Source organism: Grus americana, chromosome Z (assembly GCF_028858705.1).
Source record: "Grus americana isolate bGruAme1 chromosome Z, bGruAme1.mat, whole genome shotgun sequence".
In the NCBI taxonomy this organism is placed as follows: Eukaryota; Metazoa; Chordata; class Aves; order Gruiformes; family Gruidae; genus Grus; species Grus americana.
Window position 1 is genome coordinate 44,718,491 of NC_072891.1, and position 24,749 is coordinate 44,743,239.

General features: G+C 42.8%; 1 protein-coding gene across 1 annotated transcript in view; it reads right to left on the minus strand.

Moving 5' to 3' along the window:
• Window positions 1-15,044, minus strand: part of FRMD3 (FERM domain containing 3) — a 146,072-nt gene extending 131,028 nt beyond the window's left edge. Inside the window, exon 1 of the mRNA XM_054810791.1 lies at window positions 14,749-15,044. Coding sequence (XP_054666766.1) covers window positions 14,749-14,847 — 99 coding nt within the window. The 5' untranslated portion in view covers window positions 14,848-15,044. The remainder of the gene's footprint in view (window positions 1-14,748) is intronic.
• Between the last annotated feature and the right edge of the window lie 9,705 nt (window positions 15,045-24,749).

A 24,749-nucleotide genomic window follows, 5' to 3' on the forward strand; every position in this document is an offset into this window, starting at 1 on the left:
CCAAACCACACAGACCAAGAAGGATGGAAAGCAACAGGCAATTTGTATCTTCACGTGCTCTCATATTCTCCTGGGGAAAAAGGCAGTCGCTCAGCATATGACTTGAATGTTATATCTTGCAACATTTTATTAACTGCCTCACTGTCAGGGAACCGTTCCAAAATTTGCTTAATAAAATTCTTCATGCCCACTAAGCCATGGGATGTGCCCAGTGCACAAAAAACAGAGTTTTAAACATTTTTCATTCACTTAACAGAAAGCATGTTACATGCCAAATTTGTAGTCATAGTTCACATCCTTATATGAAGTCTTCACCGTTTGTGGTCTTGAAGAACAAAATTAGACCAGCATATGCTCAGTTATGTTTTGGCTATTAACAAGGTGAAGGATGTCATCAATACCACAGCAGATCTGGCACCAGTTAAAGCAAATCTGCATAGATGAAGAAGCAATCATTAAGGCTTTACAGACTCGCTTTCCTCCAGAGTGTCAAAAATCCTCCCCATATGCCCTCAAGTGCTGGAGTTCGGGTTTGATCTCTGATCTAGCTGAAAGATGTGTAAAAGCAGGCACAACATTATCCATTGACTAAGTGCCTGAGACAGCCCTGTGTGTTGTTTATTCCAGTGAGTGCATAAAATATCTTGCGGTCATGAAATGTGTCAGAATGATGTTTACTTTGAACAGAAATATACAATTATCTTGTTCATAAAGCAGAAACCTCTCTCTCGGCAAGAAAACTCAACTCATGATATTTCTGCAAAGAAATACTGCTACAGGAATCCTAGTGCACCTTTGGGAGGACAGTATTTTCCCTTTTATTTCCCTCCTTTTTTAAGCATACATTTAGCTGTTCTATTTCAGGAATACAAGGGAAAGGCTACGTAGTTCAAAATGAGAAAAACTATATTCCGTAGAAGCAGATTCAATTTTAATTACAAAGCAATAGCAAATCTGTATGGACACAATAGGAAAACAGAATTCATTAAACTGGCTTCCCCCTGGATTCATAACCTTTCCTCATCATTCAGCCTGCAGGATATAACACTCAGAATCCTCCTCCAGCAAACATTTTGGTTTCTGCGTAAGCAGTGAATCCTCTGGAGACAGAGGAGGCAGAGAGAGGTTAGAAAATGCAATTCCTTCTGTATCTCTCAGAGAAGTGCCAAACATTATGTAGGGCACAAATCAGCTCTGCAGGTTCACCATGAACATAGCTCTTCTTGTCTTCTCTGAGTACTGTCAAGTCAGCGACTTAGGAACTTCAAAAAGGATTTACATGTCACCATGCCTACCTGCTTGTTCTTTAAAAAAACCCAAGAAACTAGGAGGGGGGGGAAACACTTTGATGCAGTGAACAGAAAAAAGAAGTTCTCTCCTCCACAGATTACCTGTGTGGCCAAGACTGAAAGCAAAGAGGTTTGCTTCACAGACAAAAAAGGTAATACAAATAATGCTATTAAAACTGAAACAGGCAGCAAGTAAGAGAACCACAGAGGTCAGTTTGGGGCAGAAGAGGAGTGAGGACATCACAGGCATAACTAGCAACCTGCCTGGACATCAAGAAGCATATATTACCTGGCCATATCTGCCAACACCTGGTACAGTTTTCATCTTTCTTGGAGTACCACTGAAGCACAGCTTGGCTAAGAAGGAAGGCACCAAAATTGCTATTAGAAATGAGTGCCCTCAAAATGACCAAAAGCTCCACCTGTGCGTGGTGGAGAGAAGAAAGAAGGAGATGGCTCCTCAAATCCACATCTGCATCTCCCCTTTTATTTCCTAATCAATACAAGATACAGCTAACCAGAGCTATTAAAAGCAAGTTAATGGAAATGCATCAAATGCAACAAAAGTTCTTCTATCCTCAGAATACCGGCTGTATATGGAAAAAATTAAAACAAAATGCTACTCTTGCGGTTTTTGGATTACAATGATAGGTCTGATCACAAAGTAACAACAGCATAAATAATTAAACAATATAAAAAAAAAACCAAACCTGTAAAAAGACAGATGTTGGAGCTGTGAATGCAAAAACATTCAGTTTGTATCTATTTTTTCAGGACACGAGATATCCACTGAACTATTTATCAACTCATGACAGAAAACTATGTATCATTTCCTGTAAACAAGATAGGATGTCTAAATTCTAGTACAACAAAAAAAAATTACAAGATGTGAATATTCATACAGAAGAGTATGTTAGTGGTGCTAAGAGTTTTAACAGGAAATTCATCTAGGGAGGAAGGGAGGTTTAGTTTTTAAAAATTATTTGTTTCCTCATGCTATATGAAAACTCCTGCAGGACACAGAAACATTTCCATTATTCCTGAATCATTCAGGATTTCACATAACAGTGCAAATGTGAAGAATGGGCAAAAATCTGCACTATAAAGACTGAAAGTGCTGGATCTCAATTTAAAAATACGTAAATCCCATTAAGGCTTTGGGAAAGAGAAAAAAATGTAATATTAGTTGAGAGGGATCAGCCTAGCAGGCCATGAAAATAAAGATTTTTCTGATTTTAAAATTGATGAAAAGAAATTAAATTGGTACGAATAAATTAGTTAATGAGCAACAAAGTGAAGAAACTAAAGTTTCTAAGGTACAAACTGGCTATTATAAAACCTGATTGCTATAAATGGCAGTCGGCAAAACAAAGACATACAAACAATTAGGATACTGTAAGAGCCATACAACTACAGAGACCATTACAGGTAAATTACAAGATGTATACAAACACACAGATATACACACTACCCTGTGCAGACAATATGTTACCAAGAGCAACAAAACTACAACAAGTGAGTCAAGATAGTTCACTGAGCTGGTAAACTACAAAAAAAAAAAAAAAAAAAAAAAAAGAAGAGGAGATCTACCTGGTGAGTGAGATCTAACTGTGGCTTACCAGTACCTGAAGGGGCCTACAGGAAAGATGGTGAGGGACTGTTTATCAGGGAGTGCAGTGACAGGACAAGGGGTAATGGGTTCAAGCTGAAGGAGGGTCGATTTAGATTAGATGTTAGGAAGAAATTCTTTACTGTGAGGGTGGTGAGGCCCTGGAACAGGTTGCCCAGAGAGGTTGCGGATGCCCCATCCCTGGAAGTGTTCAAGACCATGTTGGATGGGGCTTTGGGCAACCTGGTCTAGTGGAGGGTGTCCCTGTCCATGGCAGGGGGGTTGGAACTAGATGATCTTTAAGGTTCCTTCCAGCCCAAACCATTCTGTGATTCTGTGATTCTGTGACGGCCTCAGAAGGGTATTGCAGGAGCCTGAGTTTAGGCCTGGTATTTGATATCTTCATCCATGATGAGGAAGGCAGTGAGCTAAGAGTTGCAGAAAGGCAGGAGTATAAATGAAAACCAGTGAGTCCGCAGGGCAGAATTACAACTCATATTTCCCCTCCTGCCCCAATCCAACCCCCCGTGGTTCTTGCTACATTCACCAGCTGCATGAGCCTCTAACAGAGCAGGGAGATGGCAAGCTATTTACACAAACCTAATGCAACAGAGCTCACCTCCTAACACTTTAAAGCAAACGTGAAGTAAAAAATAAGGAGGGAAACAGGTTAGAGTAGTAAAAATTACCTTAGCAGTTGGGATCATAGATTTATGAACTATGTGTTCTTTCACTGGAAAAAGTTTCTAAGTAACAGGATAAGACAAAAAACAGGTGCAAACACAGGAAGGATGTAGCCAATACTGCCACCTTCTCTGCAGTACACCACATAACTGCAGAAATGTCTACACAACTGGAGCCTCGCTCTCTTCCCCACACATACCAGCGTCCAGCTCCTGCAATTTCTTCTTCTACAGTAGCATTTTTCCCCGTTATTTAAGTTAAAACTCAGGCCAGCTACACAAATTACTTTGTGCAATCTCATCACCACAACATGAATTAAGCATTCCCTTATTGTGTTTTCCCTGAAATTACAGCATAAACTCTTCTGGGCAAGATACAAACCGTCCTCTGATTCTCAGGAAGTTACAGGATGAAAACTGCTACTTATTTGGTACATGTAATCCACGCACAAAAAATAACCAGAATTGTCCTGAACACATTGTCCTGAAACTGTGTAGATTATTATTCATTTTTCACTTAGATGTGCCACTCTTTTTGCTTTAATGCCCATGAGCCAGCAAGCATCGTTTGGTTTGGGGACTGAGGATTCCTGCTGAAGTCTTCTCCGTTCTGGTGGCTGTAAAGTACCAACTGCCAGACCGTATGAGAAAACTAATATGGAAATCCTGGCAACGTGAGCGGATTCTCCAGTCAAAACAGAAAAGCCTCCCTGGATCTGCACCTAGCAACTGGCGGGGGCACCGCAAGCTGCTGGAGTGATTTCATGTGAACGGCTGAGTCTGCACACACTGAATCACTCACGGCACCGTCTGTAAAAGCCTCTGCTGTTTCCCTCCTTTTCCCAGGATGGAGCGAAAGAAAATTCACACAGAGCAGGAGCAAGCAGGGACAGTGTGTTTGGTGCAATCCACCTGTTGGCACAGCGCACGTCTCGAGATATATCCTTAAAGTCTCCTAAATTCAGGCTGGCACTGCACAGCTTCAGAGTTCAACTTGCACCCCAGGTAACTGTCCCATCTAATGCAAGAGCAGCCATCACTCCCTGACTGCAAAGTTACTTATCTTTGCTACCCAATTTTAAAGTAACAGAGTGAAAGTGAAGGATCAGCTGTATTTTACTCAGAAAAGCCTAAAGAAATAGGATCAAAAGTACATTCTGTAGCATCTCCGTGGCGTGCACAGCACATAGTTTTTGCAGTTACTGTTCAAAGAAATAACCACATCTCATTTCTCACTGCACTATAGGGCTTGGAGTTTGTGTGTGCAAAAATAAAAACAAAACCAAAAAACCAACAATAACTGATGTCCTGATCTCCTGATCCTGCAGAGTACTTTTGTATTAGACTCTGTTGCTAAAAGCATTCAAAAAAAAAAAACAAAACAAAACCCCAAGAATCTGTCATCCCAGAAGAGATTACAGGTTCAAATCCAAGATTACAGCCACAGATCCTAAACACAGCTACTTTGTAAGCACTTACTAAAACTAGTGCTACTCCTACTTTAACTACCACCAACTGTTTAAGATGCTGCGCACAATGCTTCAGATTTTCCACTTAGAAGGACGGTGTTACGAACACAGTTACCATTTCACGTTTTAGTATCAGAACTATAATACATGTTTAGTCCTTCACAAAATATTTTTTTCTTTTTTCTTTTCTTCTTTGAAAACAGAGATTGCATCTACACTAAAACTACTAAAACCCTCCAAGCATTGTGGAGTGTTGAAATCCACCACCCATGCTAGCAAACTGTTAGGGCATTGCCTGACAAAAATCCGGTCTGTGCCAATTAGCATTCTTGCTGACCAGTTCCTGGGCATCGCCTGGCAGATAGAATGGTCCAGGAACCATTCCCAAAAGGCAGTTCACACACAGACACTCTGTTTTGGTAACAAAAACATTTGACTAGCCTCCGAGCCTGGAAACAATACAATACACCATTACAGTCTGAACTTTATGTATCAATTTCCACAGGACTTCACCATTAACTTGAAATTGTGACTGTTCTTTAATAAATTATTAACAAATTCTTTGCTTTCATTTTGTAATCCCATTTCTTTTTTGCTTCTGTTGCAGTTACATGAAAGACCAAAAAGTGGGCATACAGACTGACTGGATGAAAAAGTTTTTACACCATTTTGTCAGAAATACACAAAGTTATGTTTGCAACATATGCCTTTTCATAGTAAGTTTACATATTACAACATGAAGACAAAAATGGCCAGGTGCAAATCTTGATTTTTGTTATTTTTTTAAAGTACAATTCTCTTACAAAGAGAGTTGCAATGGGGAAAATACCATTGTGAGACAATACATTTGCAAGGAGTGAAGCATGTCTTCAATCCGGATTGTTTACTTCTTCCTGGGGTTTAAGTAAACAAGGGGAAAATAACAAGTGTTCTTAATGAAGATGGTGACTCATTTAACAGTTTTCCAAAGGAAGCCTTTAAAGAGCAATCATTTTGCAGCCACTTAATTCTTACGTTTCTTACTGTAACTATCTTGAATGGCCAGATTTCCAAATACTGCAGGAGTTACTTCTGTTTGCAAACACTTCTGCTGAAAAAGAACTCATGGCATATAGCCCATACCTTCTCATTTCTAGCTGTGAGTAACCTTGACAAATTTTATAGATATACTTGACCTTATACAGATTGGTATGATCCATTTTATCTCAAGTTTCCAGCATTACTTTCAGTCAGGGGAAACTTTTCCTCTAAATGTAAGAGTACTACAGCATCAACATTCATTCTTCGTCTCTGGGTCCTCCTTAATTGAGTTTCTCAGTAACTCCTGTGAACAGCAACCATGAATAGGATGATTGCTATTCACACTTGGCCTACTACTGCCATAATTAACTGTGAGCTGGAGAACAGCATCTATCTTGACAGCACAGTGAAGTGGCAAGAGCCGATTATCAACACACCTCCATCAAAAACAACGTGTTAAACCCTGAAAAGAGGAAAACAGGAACACTTTTATGAACTGAGTGCCTGTAGCTGGAAAGAATAAAATAAACTGACAGTAAGAGGAGTGGAAGAAGAAAGTGTTTGGGGGCTTTTTTTTTTTTGGCTTTTTTTGGCCTTTTTTTTTTTTTTTTTAGTTTTATGCCAGAAAGAAAAAGATTTACTATTAGCTTAATTACTGCTGAACTATTACAATTGTGTTTTCACCAGCAGACAGGGAGTTAAAACAGGGTGAGAAAAGGTAATCTGACAGGAACAAAAAGATGACTTGTAAGGTCTAGAAAGGGTCTCCAAGAAAGCAAGGCTAGGGAGAAAAATGAGGCTGTACTTAAGCAAACGAAGAACAAAGGAACAGACAAGCAGCCTCGGCTGAAGGAAGAACTATGAGGAGATATTTTCCATATGCAGCAGGGAAAGACACAGCTGAAGTCATCTTTAACAGGTGATTTCTTTAAAAGGAAAAGGAGAGAAAAATTATCTGGATATTACAAACCTTGCCAACAGGTTGATATTATCCACAGCAGGGAGTGGAGGGAGAGTGCAAAAAGAGAGATAGAATAAGGAGATGAAGAGAGTCATTTTCAGTATGTTTTATTTAATGAGCCAAAATACCCAGAAGGACAGAGACCTGTGCTACAGAAAACAAGGATTTTATCACAGAAAGAATTACTCTCCGGTCCTCCCAACCTACCTGCTTTTTTGAAGGGGGAGAGAAAAATCAGCTGCCGTTTCTCCCATTCTTTATCCTAAGTGTTTAAACTTTGAGTTTTTAACATACTGTCTGTTCTGGTGGACTAGCAAGAACCATAGAGGCAAAATCCAGACTCCCTATTTCACATTCCCATAGAAAAAGCACTAACCTTTTGTTAAAGGTCATTTTAGGAGAATTGATATACATTATCAAACCATTCCTGACCTATACAGGAAATTCAATCTAGGCAAATACAACCAAAAAGTGAAAATACAGTACTTCCTCACAAATTATTCATTTTGGGTCTAATCTTAGGCCAATTAATTCTGCCAAATGATCGCTTCTTGGCTGCCTCCTATATTAGATCTGTATCAGTGCACTGAAGATGCCTAGACAGGCGAGAGCATCGCAAGGTGCAAGAAGCTTCATGATGTGCCAAAAGCCCTTTCAAGACGAAAGAGTGTATGAAGTTCCTACAAGCAGAAAGCACCCTGTATCTCCACCTCACGGGATCAGACTGATGATTTGCAGTTTGGATAAGTAAGCTGTGATGCATTCTATTATTGATTTTCCAGTCGCCTTTCCAGTGCCAATAGCTCCACCCCTACTGTTCAGCTAGTGTCCAAACATGCACGACAATAAAGAATGTAAAAATTTTTATTCAAAGCTGTAAGAAAAATGAAAGGTGGGTGACATTAAAAAGATTATGCTTACATTTTAAATGAGTATTCTTTTAGCTTGTCCCTGTTAACTAGCTAACATTTGTCTGACAATACTTGCACTTTTCATATTTTCACTGCAGCACCAAGCGTCACCAATACACTGAAATACTTATCATCTACACTGAATTTACTGAAATACATGTTCGTCTTCAACCCTGAATTGGGCAATTCCTTAAGCACACATCAAGGTTCCCCCGCCCTTGTTTACTAGCAATCAAAACATGAATTACTATGCCAATTGCAATACACAGGAAATACACAGTTCCAATGAAAGGCAAGATATCTGTGTCTTCATGATAGAGAATTTTCAGATTTTGTTCATTAACCAGACAACATAGAGCGTGGGAAAGAACTAATTCAACATCATTAATAAGCTTTATCCAACAGAAAAGCAGTTCAGCTGCAGTTTAGTATATGTTGGATAAAATCCGGCATAAGCCAGCTTTGTAAGTATTTTCATTTAAGAATAACAAGAAAGAACAACAGAGTTTGTGAATTGGTAGCAATACATAAGTGTTAGACATAGATATGTGCTTTTCCCCTATCAGAGATACAGAAAACAGTTAAGCAAATGCTGAGCTTCACAAACATCAAAACCATTAAGACAATTAATTTCTTAATTTATAAATGAGAACTCCCAACACCCCACTAACTTTCTAGTAACAGTTTCTATTCCTAGTTTGCTTTTCAGCCCTGGAAGAAGCTAAGAACACATCCATAAGTGCTATTAAAAAGAAAACATGTTACTGCAAATTTAATCAAACACATGAAATGACCGCAGAGGTAGCTTTAACCCATAGGCTTAGCTTAACTCTCACCAACAGTACTTGTAGTAACTGTACCATTAGAGGCTCAAGCATGAAGTTAGAAATACAAGCCCTAGTGTGTGGTTTCTGAAATGTGTCAACAGAACATGGTACGGAATCCATCCTAACTTGCATCCTTTTCCTCATCTCGCCTTACTATTCTGAACCGTTACAGCATCATCCCAGCAGCTCAAGGCACTTGCTGGTTACGCTTCTGACATTGCTTACAGGATAAATATAAATTCACTAAATCTTCTGCCTGCTGTCTACATAATCCCTTAACCTTTCCCTTTCCACAGCTATGGTTCTCTGCCTTCTTGTCATCTCTGGCCTCTCTGCTCCTCCATTTCTTACGCTACTTTCCCTTTCCCACTTATTTTTCTGAATCATCAACATTCAGCATCTCTTCACAGTAAGATTTATGGACACTGCTTTTTAACCTCACAGCCTGCTTCAGCATTTTGTTTCGGTTTTTACACTTTACTGAGGGATGGGAATTTTAAAGATAGTTCTTTGGTTAACAGATTTCTATTAAATTTAGCATCTGTCTGCAAGACACAGGCCAAGCAGAAAATATAAAGCAAGAAGGCAAGTTTCCAGTCATCAATGTGCTACAAAAGGAACTAGACAGGACAGTGTATGTTACGTGTAAAAGCAGGGGGAAGTCAAGCTAGTAAATTATTAGCCAAATTAGTATCAGTATTTAAACTGCAGAGAAACTGCTCCTGAATTAAGCTTGAAAAGACACAAGGCCATCTTACACTATGGGACCATCAGCAGCAGAAAGAAATGAGCCTTCTCAGATTTTGTCACCCTCATTTTTAGTTATGCCAAAGAAGGCAAAAGATCTAAGAACAGACCATGAGTAAACCACAGCTTTGCTCTGCTTGTTTTCTTCCTGGTTTCTAAACTGGTTTTTAAAAATTATGTCTTCTCCTTGCTCAAAAGCTGTACACACATAGAAATACAAGTTTATTCTTTTAAACGACAAACAAATAATCACTTAGATACATAAAAAAAAAAAACCAGTAGTGTATCCAGGTGATATTTTTGGGGATATCTATATAGATTTTTATTTGGGAAAGCTCACACAAAGCAAAATCTGTGTCATTATAAAGGCCCCATTACTACACAATTTTACATATGGGCTGAGGCACAGGAAGATCCACTTATACAGTATTTCTACAAATAAACACACAGACAGCAAAGTTCACTACCACTGTCAATAATAAGCCCCAGCTGACAGAAAAGCCTCCTTCATGCCAACCTTATCTCCAGTTTTGCACAGCTGGACCTGAACAGCTCAAGGAGTAAAGCAAAACTTCTATTAATTTAAACATTAACTGTAGCATTTTTCTAGAGTGAGCTTACGATTTTGTATTAGCCTCATATAGAGAAATAGATTTACAGTTATAATGGTTACTAATACACACTCATTTTTTAAAAAATTAAAGGAACAGTAGCATGCTTGAGAATCACTTCAGTTAAATGAGGTATACTGAAGCCCGTGCCTTATTTAAAGCATGACAGTGGCACCACTGAACTCAAGGTGTACTTACATATTTAGTAACAAACAGTCTAACGTAACAGGACCTTGATGTTTAACTTTACTCACAACTGAAGTAAGCACAAGTAATCTTACAGAATAAGCCAGGGGAAAAAAAAGTCCTTACTATTTAAGATGTTTAGGCTATTGTTCCTAAAAGGTTAATTGGATGCGTGGAGTTGTTGCATGAAGCCTGCAAAAATGGGAGTAAAGTGCCCGTTATGTCAATGATTCAGAAAGTAAGTATCTCCATAGTAGCTCCAGAAAGGAGGTCTTCCTGCTGCCCCAGACATATTTCCAATAGTTTTGAAGACCTGCTTCCCCCACTGCCTTCTTTCAAGCCTTGGTTCTGAGCTTTACCAGGCAGGCTGCACAAGCAGGTCAGTTCTCCCTCTGGCACATGGAAACAGACAGCGGCCACTGGCACTTCGGGCTGTTTTCCATAACCTCTCCATTTTAGCACTGCCACTATAACTTCACCCTGCTGCTGCTGTAAGACTGCCTGGCATACGGGTCCCAGAGAGGCTTCTCAAACAAACAAAAAACATGGGGAAATAAATGTCATCAGAAGAATTAGTTAAGCATCCCGCGGGCCCCAGCCCTTTCCTATGTCCGTCACCACTTCAGCTAATTTGCAGTCACAAAGTCTCTCAGATGAGGAGGACGACACACTGAATCCCGACCTTTGAGCTGCAAACCTAGCCTTGAGCAACTTGGTGACCTACATGGCAGCTGCATAGCTCAATAACTAGTTGGCTGGAGTCTGCAAATGCATGATTCATCTCTGATTCTCCCCACGCTACCCCTTATGCTGTCACTAGACTGCTATAAGACGTAATTTCCAAAAGCAGGCTCTATTAGCCTGCTGGCCTGCTTGAAACACTGCTTTATAAGAACTTTAATAGTGAAAAGAAAAAAATATTTTATTTTCCTTCCTAAACACTATGAAATTTACACAGGGAGAAAAAAATATATCTATATGCAGCACCTAAACACATCTGCTCCCGCTTACTTTTCCTAACACTACCTCCCAATGTTTTAGCTGAGTAACATACAATTCTGGTTGCACATTTTGTAGGGCCAAAGATCTACAGTGCATCCGCAAAGATTTGAATTAGCAGACATCTCTGCACTGAAGTGATACTGGAGCCTTCTGATACTAGCCCACATGTGCAAGCCATGTGCTGGAAAAAGTAGGATTTGACAAAACTTAGTGCGCTAAAATGCAGCAAATCATCAGCTACGTGCATCACCACCCATACTAGCTGCATTTCTCCCCTCCTTTCCCCCTGAAAATGCACAGCCAGAATTTCAGTTATCACCATTCCTTCCTGCATCCCATGTCCTTAAGAGACACTGTTGGCATTTCTCAGTGTTGTAGAATTAGCCTTTCTTATCCTCTTAATGACCAAAACACAGCTGTCCAACATGTTCCAGCCGGCACAACCCTGGCATCTCTGCTGTTAACCCAGAGTGTTAACATCATCTCAGCTATTCTGTCCCACTGAATATGCATCAATATGCATATATACAACTAACTCACAACTTTTTTTTTCCATTCAAAAATAAAATTGTAACATTGTGAAAGCTCCTAGCAAGTTTTGTCCACATTATGCAGTTCAAATACAAATCTGATCAAGAGGCTAAAGACAAAAAGTTGACTGGTTTGGGATTTGTTAGTCTAGTGTCTTAACAGCTGCACACATACAAGAGGGTGAATAAATTATACAGCTGAATTATATCTCCTCTGTATATACAGTGATAGGTAAGGGGTAGCTAGCTACAGATAGGATTAAGCAGTTCAAATCATGCAGCACAGGAAAGAGTGAAAGGTAAATTAGAACCATGAAATGTCATCATTAATTGCATGTTTCTGCTGAAGTGTCCAAAAATGAAGTAGTTCCTCGTACTAGGATCTGCATTTACATGTTTAGAATTTCAGTACCTGATAATCCTAGGGGGAAAAAAAACCCGAGCCATTCCCACCTTTTAAATATTTTTGCCCAATGTGCAAACTCAAGAAAACAAGTTCTAGATGAGTTTATAATAGAGTTCAATTTTCAACCTTTAGAACTGTAATAGTTAAAACATTTTCAATTGTGGCATAAAACACTTTTCCCCTGCATGCATTACACGTGGAATGAGCCACAACAATGCAATACAATTCAACTGATTCTGAGCTGATTACCTCACCTTGCACTATGTAACACCTAAAGTAATGACTGTTTTTTTCTACCCTGTAGGCATCAAAGGGCCTCTCTTAGCACGTGTAAATCTGTTGAGCAAATCTACAAATCTACAGAGCTGTAATGACAATCTCAGATTTTTACTTTAAATTCACCATTGTTTAAAAAGACTAATTTTTAAAGATGCCAAATAAGTTACGCAAAGATTGCATTAAGCTCTGAGAAAAGACTCTGAAGGCCATTCCGCTTCTTACCACTAAAGCTATGATCTCATAACCATGATATTCATTAACAAGAGCACTACAATGATAGAAGTACAAAATGTTTCAGTAATTTCCTGTTACTTCCAGGCTATATACTGTTTGAGTGTAACTATACACAAGTACAGACTGCAAGAGCAGTGGCTGGAGAGCAGCCCTGCAGAAAGGGATCTGGGGGTGCTGGTGGCAGCAGCTCAGTGAGAGTCAGCAGTGTGCCCTGGCAGCCAGGAGGGCAAACCGCATCCTGGGGTACACCAAACACAGCGTGACCAGCTGGTCAAAAGAGGGGATTGTCCTGCTGTATTCAATGTTGGTGTGGCCTCACCTCGAGTACTGTGTGCAGTTCTGGGCCCCACCAATTAAGAAGGATGTGAAGGCCCTTGAATGCGTCTGGAGAAGGGCAACACAGCTGGTGGAAGGGCTGGAAGGCATGTCCTGTGAGGAGCGGCTGAGGACTCTGGGTTTGTCTAGTTTGGAGAGCAGGAGGCTGAGGGGCGACCTCATGGCTCTCTGCAGCTTCCTGAGGAGGGGAATTGGGGAGGGAGGTGCTGAGCTCTTCTCCCTGGGATCCAGTGAGAGGACACATGGGAATGGTTCAAAGCTGCACCGGGGAGGTTTAGACGCTACATTAGGAAGCATTTCTTTACCAAGAGAGTTGGTCAAACATTGAAACAGACTTCCTAGAGAGGTGGTCAATGCCCCATGCCTGCCAGTGCCTTAAAAAGAGGCATTTGGACAATGGCCTTCATAACATGCTTTAACTTTGGGTCAGCCCTGAAGTGGTCAGGCAGTTGGACTAGATGATCATTGTAGGTACCTTCCAACTGGAACTAGTCTATTCTATTCTAGTATTAAATGGCTCCATTGGAACTAATAAAAAACAGAATTTGGTCCAAGCAAAAATGTAGCTTGGATCTCACAGCACTTCATTTTTTCACCCATAGTTGGTCTTTCTACAAGACCACCAACTTGATTTAAAGTTGTGGATATTTCATACTACCAGAGAGACAGAAAGACCAACTGTGAGTGACAAACAGCCTCCTAAAAGACCACTCGCATCTTCTGATCCGCATGCCAAGCTCATCTCAGTGATTCCATGAATGCCATGGAAATTTCAGAGTAACTTGGTTTCTAATGCTTGCAGTTTAAGAATCTCTAAGACTTCCATAACACTAGTTTGGGTCTTGTTAGGACACCTAAAATGCCCCTGCTTGCACACACTACAAACGTTGCTGCTCCACCAGAAATTCACAGACTCCTTAATCTTTAGCTCCTTATACTTATTACTTGAAGGAATAAAAAAAGACTAAGTAATTAAAAACAAGGACTACAGCAAAGTTGCTTTCTTTCCAACTGCACAACTACTATCACTGAAAATCCTTCTGTAAGTTATCCATCGCCTTAAATTAAGAGGAAGGGGGAGCAGCAGTTCGTTTTGAACTCTGCCCACTGTCTCAGTAACAGCGTTTCCTGACAGCGCACGCCGCGGGCCTTGCTCCCAAGGCAGGGCTTTCCCGGCACCGGAGAGCAGGTCCTCCTTGAACACCGCCTCCGCAGCAAGAAGTGCCCACCGGGGCGCTCCGTTAATGCTCCGCGGGACGGGGAAGGCGCCGCCGGGGTCTCCCTCCTCGCCCGGGCCATCGCTCCCCGGGGGCGCCGCACCCCAGCGGGCTGCTCCTGCCCGGGGGTACGCCGTGCCGGGGCACCGGAGCACGGGGGGACCCCGCGGCTCCAGCAGCGCCCGGGCGGGCTCCGTGCCGTGTTCTGCAATGCCGTGGGGCAGCGCCGGGAGGCGGCGGGGAAGCCGCGGCTGTCCGCGCCGCAGGTGCGCGGAGACCAGCGCAGGGGAGTGGGGCGTGCGGGGAGCTCCTGCCGCGGCCCCGCCGAGCCGCGGGGAGCCGCCGCCTGAGTCCCGGCCCAGCTCTGCGTCCCCCGGGCCGGGGTGCCGCTCCCCGCCGAACCGCCGAACCGCCCCTCTCCCCGCCAGCACCTGGATGTGGCAGGAGATCTCGGAGTCGTCCAGCAGCCGCACGGTGCATTTCATCTCCGGGCTCAGAGACCTGATGCTGGAGCTCCGGAACCGGATCATCCCGGCAGCCCGCCCGCCGCTGCCGCCGCCCCGCAGGCAGCCGCAGGGGGCCAGCCTGCAGCGGCGCCCGGCCGACCGCGGCACGGCACGGCACGGCACGGCGCGGCGGCGGCGCCGCCCCTCAGCCCCGCGGCACCCCGCCGCCGCCCGCCATCCGCCCGCCCGCCGCGGCTGGGGCCGCCGCTGCGTCAGGCTGCGCTCCGCTCGCCGGCCTCAGCATCCTCCTGCGCCCGCCCCCGGCACGGCACGGCCCGCGGGGGCACGTCTCCGCCCTCACCTGCTCCCCCCGCTCCTCCGCCCCACCGACCCCGCCTGGGCTCCCTGCGGTGCTACGCGCCGTCGGGCTGGGGGGAAAAGGCAGCCCCGAGAGGGAATGGTCAGCGCGTCGGTTTGCCACGGGCGTGCTTTGCCTGGTTTTGAGTGCACCCGAGCGACTGGTACTCGCCTGGGACTGCCCTGTGCCCCGCAAAGGGGGGACATCCCCTCGGCTGCCGGCGGGGGGTGAAGGCCCCACGCTGCCTGTCCGCCCATAGCGTGGGTCTCCGGGGTATCCCAACACAGCCCGAGGCAGGAGGAGGACGCTGTGCAATATCTTGGGGGGGGGGGGTTGGTTGGTTTTGGTGGTGGTGGTTTTTGTTATTTCTATTAAAAAAAAAATTACCAAAGAAGATGGGTGCACTGTAAGAAAACAGAAGAAACATAATGCAACTTCATGTACGAGTGCAAGTCTTGGAAACTTGTTTCCTCAGGGAAAAAGAATGGTCCATTAGGGAGGAGCAGTCTCATCCCATTTGTTGTGTAAGTGGGAAAGAAAATATAGCATCCAGTGGCTTCACTGTTACGTTCTCCACCACAAAAGGCTGTACACATTTGCACAAAACCTTGCAGGAAGCAAGCACTAAGGTTGACCAGCCTTGAAACGGGGATCAGCACTGTATTGAAAAAGGAGAACTTCCTTTTTCAGTATGAAATGAAAAACAGTGCAAAATGGGATGTGACTGAAAGTCTACAGAGAGAAAAAAAGTACTGGTAGCTGCGCACAAGGAGTATTTCAGTCATTTTGCCTAGTTGTCCGTGATCACTTGTAAACTTCCGTGTTTTGAAAATAGTTCTGTGTGAATGTAATGTTCTTTTGAAAATCTAATGGAAAAGCCCAAGCGCCGCTACTCCTGTAAACTCTTCCTTCGGCTTTTTGCTGGACTGCTAACAGTAGGAAATACAGCCACAAACAAATAAGAAGTACATAATGCTCACCACCATCAACTAATAAATATGCAAAGCCTTTTAATGTGGAACATAAAGGAAAAACTGTAAGTATATGCTTCTCGTAAATGATAAATGCTTCCAATTGCGTAGTGAATAGTGAAGCAAACCGGTGAGTCCTTAAAAAAGATTATTCACCTCAGTAGCCACAGTCAGCCCACAAAGTACGGAAGAACGTCCTTATCAGCTGAGACACCAGTTGCAGACACCCACTCATTAACAATAAAATAATGCTTTTTGTCCTACAGTCCTGCAGCATGGGAGTTCAGCAGAGGCAGGATTTCAGTCCATGTGTGGATTGACTCTCAGGCAACACAGATTTTCCCACTTAGAGTAGAGAAGGAATCTTTTCTTTCTAAGCAAGGTATTTTATCTTTCCCTTCAGTCTCTGCAGCACGCCCTTCTCCATCCAAAATAGGAACTAGAAGAGCCAGCTGAGCCAATGATGAAGCTATGGGGAGCAGGTCAAAGTCTACCACTCTCAGAGGTTTTTTTGCTTTACCACTTGGAAAGGACCACATGGAGAGGGGTGAGCTTCCCAGGAGTTCTCAGAGTTATAGACATAGGGATGACTGCAGCGTGAAATTGCATCTCCAAACTGGCTCTTACACAGCAAGTGTGAACTGGTGTGTACTAACAGCAGCACAGCTGCAGAAGCACAGAGCTCAGCAGAATTTTACTTACCTCCTTTAAAGACAGATCACTCATGTACTTTTGACACTTTATTTGCTTCTGTGATACCCTGTACCATGTACCTTTCAGGTGCCTGACAGCTCTGTGGAACAAGTAACAGATTTCTATGTTTCAGTTACAGAGTCACACAGAATGGTAGGGGTTGGAGGGGACAACCAGCACGCTGCACAGGATTGCATCCAGGTGGGTTTTGAGTGTCTCCAGAGAAGAACACCCCACAACCTCTCTGGGCAGCCTCTTCCAGTGCTCTGGCACCTTCAAAGTGAAGAAGTTTTCCCTCATGTTCAGATGGGACTTCCTGTGTTCCAGTTTGTGCCCATTGCCCCTTGTCCTGTCACTGGGCACCACTGAAAAGAGTCTGGCCCCATCCTCTTGACATCCACCCTTTAGATATTTATAATCATTGATGAGATCCCCTCTCAGCCTTCTCTTCTCCAGACAAAACAGACCCAGCTCTCACAGCCTTTCCTCACAGGAGAGATGCTCCAGTCCCCTAATCATCTCTGTAGCCCTCCACTGGACTCTCTCCAGTAGCTCCCGTCTTTATTGAACTGGGGATCCCAGAACTGGACACAGAACTCCAGGCGTGGCCTCACCAGGGCAGAGCAGAGGGGGAGGAGAACCTCCCTCGACCTGCTGGCCATGCTCTTCTTAATGCACCCCAGGGTACCATTGGCCTTCTTGGCCACGTGGGCACATTGCTGGCTCATGGAGAGCTTGTTGTCCGTCAGGACTCCCAGGTCCTTCTCTGCAGAGCTGCTTCCCAGCAGGTCAACCCCTAACCTGTGCTGGTGCTTGGGGTTATTCCTCCCTAGGTGTAGGACTCTGCACTTGCCCTTGTTGAACTTCATTAGGTTCCTCTCCGCCCACCTCTCCAGCCTGTCCAGGTCTCGCTGAATGGCAGCACAGCCTTCTGGTGTGTCGGCCACTCCTCCCAGTTTTGTATCATCTGCAAACTTGCTGAGGGTACACTCTGTCCCCTCGTCTGGGTCATTGATGAATATGTTGAACAAGACTGGACCCAGTACTGACCCCTAGGGCACACCGCTAGCTACAAGCCTCCAGACTCCGTGCCGCTTATCACAACCCTCTGAGCTCTGCCATTCAGCCAGTTGTCTACCCGCCTCACTGTCCACTCATTAAACCCACACTTCCTAAGCTTGCCTATAAGGATGCTATGGGAGACAGTGTCAAAAGCCTTGCTGAAATTGAGGTAGACAACATCTGCTGCTCTCCCTTCATCCACCCAGACAGTCATGCCATTATAGAAGGCCATCAGATTGATCAAGCATGATTTCCTATTGGTGAATCCATGTTGACCACTCCTGATAACCTTCTTTTCCTCCACATGCTTATTGATAGCCCCCAGAATGAGCTGTTCCATCCCCTCTCCAGGGATGGAGGTGAGGCTGACTGGCCTGTAGTTTCCTGGGTCCTCCTTCTTGCTCTTTTTGAAGACCAGAGTGACATTGGCTTTCCTCCAGTCCTCAGGCACTTCTCCTGTTCTCCATGACCTTTCAAAGATGATGGAGAGTGGCATAGCAATAACATCTGCCAGCTCCCTGAGCACTCGTGGGTCCATCCCATCAGGGCCCATTGCTTTGTGGATGTCAAGTTTGCCTAGATGTTCTCCAACCTGATCCTTCTCGACCAAGGACAGATCTTCCTTTGCAAGACTTTCTTTCCTGCCTCCAGGGTCTGGGATTCCTGAGGGCCAATCTTAGCAGTAAAGATGGAATCAAACAAGGCATTTGGTAACTCCGCCTTCTCTGTATCCTCCATCACCAGGGCACCCACCTCATTCAGCAGTGGGGCCACATTTTTCGTAGTCTTCCTTTTGCTGCTGATGTACTTGAAGAAGCCCTTCTTGTTGTCCTTGACATCCCTCGCCAGATTTAATTCCAAGTGGGCCTTAGCCTTCCTCATTGCATCCCTACATACTCTGATTACATCCCTATATTCCTCCCAAGTGGCCAGTCCCTTTTCCCACATACTGTAAACTTCCTTCTTCCCTTTGAGTTTTCCCAGGAGCTCCTTGCTCATCCATGCAGGTCTCCTGCCTCCTTTGCTTGATTTCCTGTTCTTTGAGATGCACCAATCTTGAACTTGGAGGAAGTGGTGCTTGAATATTGACCAGCTCTCTTAGACCCCTCTACCTTCTAGATCCCTACCACAGAAATATAGTCACTACTAGCACAGAATACAGCAGCCATCTAGGAGGAAGTAACCAAATAATGATCAAAACCAAATACTCCAGCCCATAGGAAAAAAAAAATTGGCAATGAAAGCAAACACTCTGCCCAGTTGGAACTGCAGGTTGTAAATCCATCAGATGGATTTTGCATCAGATATTACGACTGCCATCCCTTCCTTATTCAAAAAGTATTATCAACCATTTTTTTTCACCTACAAATAGGATAATTTGTAGGGGAAATGTCTCATAGCATTACAATTTGTACAGAAAACCCCACAAACATATTTCAACAGCCACGACTGACTGAGAGCACCCCTTTTTGCCATATCTTGGAGACCAAACACTCCTTATGCAGGAAAGATCACCTGAAAAGTCAGCTACTTCAGGAACTGACATTAAATAGTATACTAATATTAGAAAACACAAAACAATATATAGATTAATTCAATTCAGTTACCAGTAAATGCTCTGCTGATGGAATAGAAAAAAAAACCACATTGCTTGTACACTTACCCATTCGTGGCTCAGTGGAAGGTTATCAGCTACTGTTGTTGCTGCCAAAACCATGGCATGTTGTAGAGAGATTTATCTAAGCACTCACCTGGCTTCATACGGCAGAGCTTGGGAAATCTGATGGAAGATCTCAATACCAGGTAATTATGGCTGCAAGAACAAATGCTGGTGGGTATGCACATGCTTGAAATGCATTTGAGGTTCACCAATCTCAGGACTGCCACCACCCAATGCAATAGCCACATTCCTGTTCTTTGTTCATCTAACTGGTCACCGAATGAATTTGCTTTGAGTGCATCTGGATGGAATAAGGGACAACAGTCTATTTACCTAGGAACTGCTGCCAGATAGAAAGTTAGATTCAGGGATAGCAGGGAGTAATAATGAGCTTGAGTAGTACTTTGATTTCTGAATGATTCTGCATGGAGTCAAATTACAGAATATAATCATCAAGAGTTTTCCCTTCAGTGACTGATCACCACAGCAACTTTAGCTCATTAAGTTAATGTTTATAATTTAAACAAGTATATACACATGTGTGTGTGTGTATATATATTTCCAAATACTCAAAGATTAATCCATAAATGCAACTGCTGCAGCTGTAAGCACACCTGCCTTGGGTCAGACCTTGGGTTCCAGCATGTGTAGAGCAGATGCACCATTTGCTGACCCCACAGGAGTGCCCGCACGACACGCTAACCTCCTTTCCCTAGGCCCACACCTGCCCATCGCCTCGGGCTAGGGCCCCGTGCGAGGTTTTCACAGCCAAGCCATACAGCACGTACAGCCATTAGTTGTGGCTAGGACTCTCAGAGATCATGGTGCCATAAGCAAACAACAGCAACTTCATTAAAATTAATGAAGTCTAGGACAGTTTGCATTTGAATCAGTTCCCTTCTACAATAGGATTAGAATCTCCAACTCTAAAATATTTCAGCTGAAGACAGATGATCTAGATATTAGGCTTCTCCAGAACATATCCTAAAGAGTAGAGGGTGGGGGCTGAGCTAGCAATGAGCCAATATTTCAGGGAGCAGTTTACTATAGTCAGGGAAGTGTGAGTCTTGCTCTGAAAGTCACAAGGTCCGCAGGAAAGCTAGTTTGCTAGATGTCCCAGAGGTCCAGTTACACAGAATAAGGTTTGGATAGCTTCTAAAGGACCCAGTTCACCAGGCAATCAACTTGTTCACACCAAGGCCCAAAATTTTTGTGCATATACTTGGTTTTCTTCAATGGAATTGCTGTTGAGACACACACTGTATTTGTGTAAAATGTATCCAGAAGCCAAGCCGAAATTAGCAATGAGCTAATTGAATAGAGCTAGGCATACTGGGCAGCACTTAAAATATGCAAACAAGCTCATCAAATGTTATACATACAGAGACATCCCACACCTATGCGATACTTTTGTTTCAATCTTAAGTAAGCATTAGGAAGGCAAAAAAAATAATTTCACTTTATAGCAAAAAACAATTGTAAAGAAAGAAGGGTTTACATCTTGAAATAAAAGGTCTCTCACATCTGAATATTACACCAGTAATTTGAAAACTGTATATAAAATATTAATGCATATTTCTATAATGCTTATTACTGTACTAACAAACCCTAAGAGTATTTAAAGATACATAATTTACAAAGAAAAAAATATTTAAATAGCAAAAGTTCTACTGATTTCAATTAGGGCAGAGTTGAGCCAGAAGCTGAAACTTTAATTCACATAGGGTTTCTACTTTCTTTCACATTACAAAAACATCACATATTCATTGCATGAATGAGAAGGCAACAAGATTTGTAAAATATGATATTATTTGACATCAGTACCAAAGTACTCAGAATTTTCATTTTGTACTTCAAAGGGAATTTCTAGTGTGAGCCAAACATGCTCTCGCTCCAAATCCACCAAAAAAATACAGAGCTATCAGTGATATATTTGGCCATAATTACCCCAGCAAAAAGACCTAAAGTCCTATTGAAATCCATAGGGATGTATCACAGCTTGCACGGCACTGGTGGTCCTGCTGGCCTCCAAATTTCTTGGGTGTAGTTATGAGGGCAATCACAACCATGGCTCATAGGGGGAGCAGGGGCGAGTGAGAAATATGCATTTTCTTCCACTGCTGAAGTTTAGCAATCTTTACAAGGATTCAGAAGTAAGTATGGGAAGAACATTACAATACTCCCTCCAGCAGAAAATGATGCGTTGAATTTACTGCACAAACTTTTTAGCAAACTTCCTGCGGATGTCACCTGGAAGCTCAAATATCTATCAGCAGTTGTCTGAATTAAACTGTATTGCACAATAGCACACTTGAAAGTTGCCTACTGGAGCGAACTTTACATTGATTTTAATCCACACAAGACAACTACCATGAAGGCGAATGTCAGCTCCCAGCCTTTGATTCAGAGCATCCAAAGTAAGTGAGATGATTATCACAGTTCACTGGGTCCTGGGACTTGCCAACGTGTTTTTACCAGCAGGGATTGAAACATTTTTGGTACACTCTTCTCTTTTCAGGGAATGTATAGCCAGTCCTGTTTTTCTACTACCACTGTCAGGAAAACTACAGCAGGCAGTGTACTCCTTCAGAGTTTCCCGTGCCTCTCCAAGGAGTCTCTGTCCCGTGCCTCTCCAAGGAGTCTCTGTCCTCCGAGGACCATGTTTGTTCTTTCACTACTGGTTCTCTCTAGTTGCTTTCACACAATCCATGCAGTAAGATTCCAGGCTTGCTAACCGCCCCAGAGAAACCCTGCAGCTCACACCGCTGAAAGACTAACAGGTTTTGCATGTAACAAAATTGCCGGTTTCAGATGTCTGCAGTTAATTCAGTACCTACAGGAAACTGATTGTCTCTTGCTGAATGCAGAGTGGCTGCCACATCCACGTATCTCCTCGGTCTACGATGAATTAAAAGAAACATTCCGGCACCAGTGATAGAGTAATTCGAACAAAGGTACTCTGCATATCCTGATCAAGCCGAAAACCAGAGCTCTGCTCCCCTGACTGTCTTTGTGCATAGACCAAGAATATAGCAATGCACATCTGCCCATCGAAAAAGTTCATTCTTAAGTAGGTAGAGGTAGAAGTGCAGGCAGTGTTGGCAGGTGAAGAAAAGAATTATTGTCTACATATAGCTTGAACTATCTTTTTTATGGTATTTGTCTAAATGAATGTTTAGTAAGGGTCCAATTCAAAATACAGTCTAATGTTACACCAAATAGTCACATTTTTTCAACTTTATCATTACAAAGAGCATAAAAACAAGAGTAAAAGTTGATCATTACTGTAACACTAACACTAGTCATAAAATATACAAAAACTACATTAGCATTAGTTAACCGGTAGCCAGTCCAGAAGACTCTTCAGAGCCAGGCTTTGAAGAGCTCTCAGCATCCCAAAAGCCTTGCTTGCTGAGTGCACAGCAAAATAATCCCCACCACACACCTATCTGGTGTGTTCTTCTGTACTGTTCTTGTTACCAGGTAGAATTTGGATGCTGATGGGTAGAACTCACTTGCAGTAACGTCTTATTTCCATGGCTGCTGCACGTGCACTTCGAAACAGCTGAAAGTGATTAGACCAGTTTTGTCTTGTTTTATAGTTCCTTTTCTTCTTTTGGGGTTATTCTGGTTTTTAATACTCCCATCATACAATTTGAATTTTACATCCTCTGAATGCTCCAGTAGTTGTCTAACTTCAAATGAGATTAAAGTGCTTTTCCAACCAGGAACGATCCTCAAAGTTTGGGTCTGGATGTGGAATCAGATTCTACCCCACGTCTAATTTGCATAGATCAAAGTGAAGTCCAGCAAATAAAACTTCTGCTTTGCACATGAGGTAAGTCAGGTTCCTAGTACATTTTGTGAAAAAATTAAGTAGTAGTACAGGAAAAACATGTATCATATACAACAGGTATTTCAAGTTTGTTAATCTTGCCAGCATTTAATCTCTATCCAGAGTCTGTTATTAAAGTAATTAGCACCATGATTTTTAAATAATAATATGCAACATTATTCAGTTTGTGTTACAGCTCTCCTTATGGCTTCTGATTTTTGTCATTAATTCCTTTCCAAATTACGGTAAGGACTATTGCTCTTTATTGATCTGGCTCTTTTATTTATGTAAAGAGCTAATAAGGACAGGATTTAAAGTTGCAACTGCCTTTGTTGCCAAACTTCTTTGCACATGAGAGGCTCTATGGTGTAAGAGCTAAATATGCTTGTAAGTGACTGCAGAATGAAGGCTTGGCTATCCAGGCAAGAGGTGTGGACTAACCAAACGCAAATCAGAGACACTAAGAAAGCACACTTCAAAAGCATTCATTAGTAACTGCTCAGTACTAGTAATCTTATGACTGACTTGTAAGAGCAGCATTTTAAGATAGCTGAATTTTCTCCTTGCCACTTCCCAAAGCCAGCAGGGGGCTACATCATGCTCACACCTTGAGTGCTTTCAAAACTAATGGTTCTCCATCAGTGTGTACCGTTGCTATGGTAAATAATGTTGAAATATAGAGTACATAACTTTTACACCCTGGGTGTTAGGAGAAAAATACAAAATGAGGAGATAAAATAATAATAAATCTGTTGGGGAACCTGTACTTCGAATGGAGGCCAGAAGCTTTCAAAGTGACAAAGTAATCCTGGAGAAGCTACTTTCTGTCTCACTTAGAATAGAATAGAAATAGCTCTCCTGATGTCCTCTTTTTGCTATCTTTTTGAAGAGACTAAAGAAAAGAAAATCGTCTTCCCATAACTCTGCAGTCTTCTTTATTTCCAGTCTGCCCCTGCAGTAACACTGCAATTACTCCAGATTGCACGTGACTGTGGCCTGCGGGCAGTAGCTGTACCCTCACCGTGAGCACACGTATGTCGGCAGCCGTCCACACCCAGGCAGGAACATCCATGTATTTTCCTGACTCTGCTCCAAGTATCGGGTATAACCCCTTGACTTTCACAGTCACTTTTGAATCACATTGCTGCAACTCTAGTTTTTATTCTGGACTGAAACCACTGTCATTTTCCCATTTTTTCACACTCTCGATATGGCAGACAGAGAAAATATTATTTTATGACCTCAGGGTTTCAGACAGATTTTGATTAGTTGAGCACTTCTCAGGACTCTTTATGTTAATGCATTGATTTTGGTTCACGTCACATGGAGAAATTTTTGTGTAGTAAACCAGACTTTTGATTTCTTATACACAACTAAATTTGGTAAGATTCTTGTGCAAACCTGGAG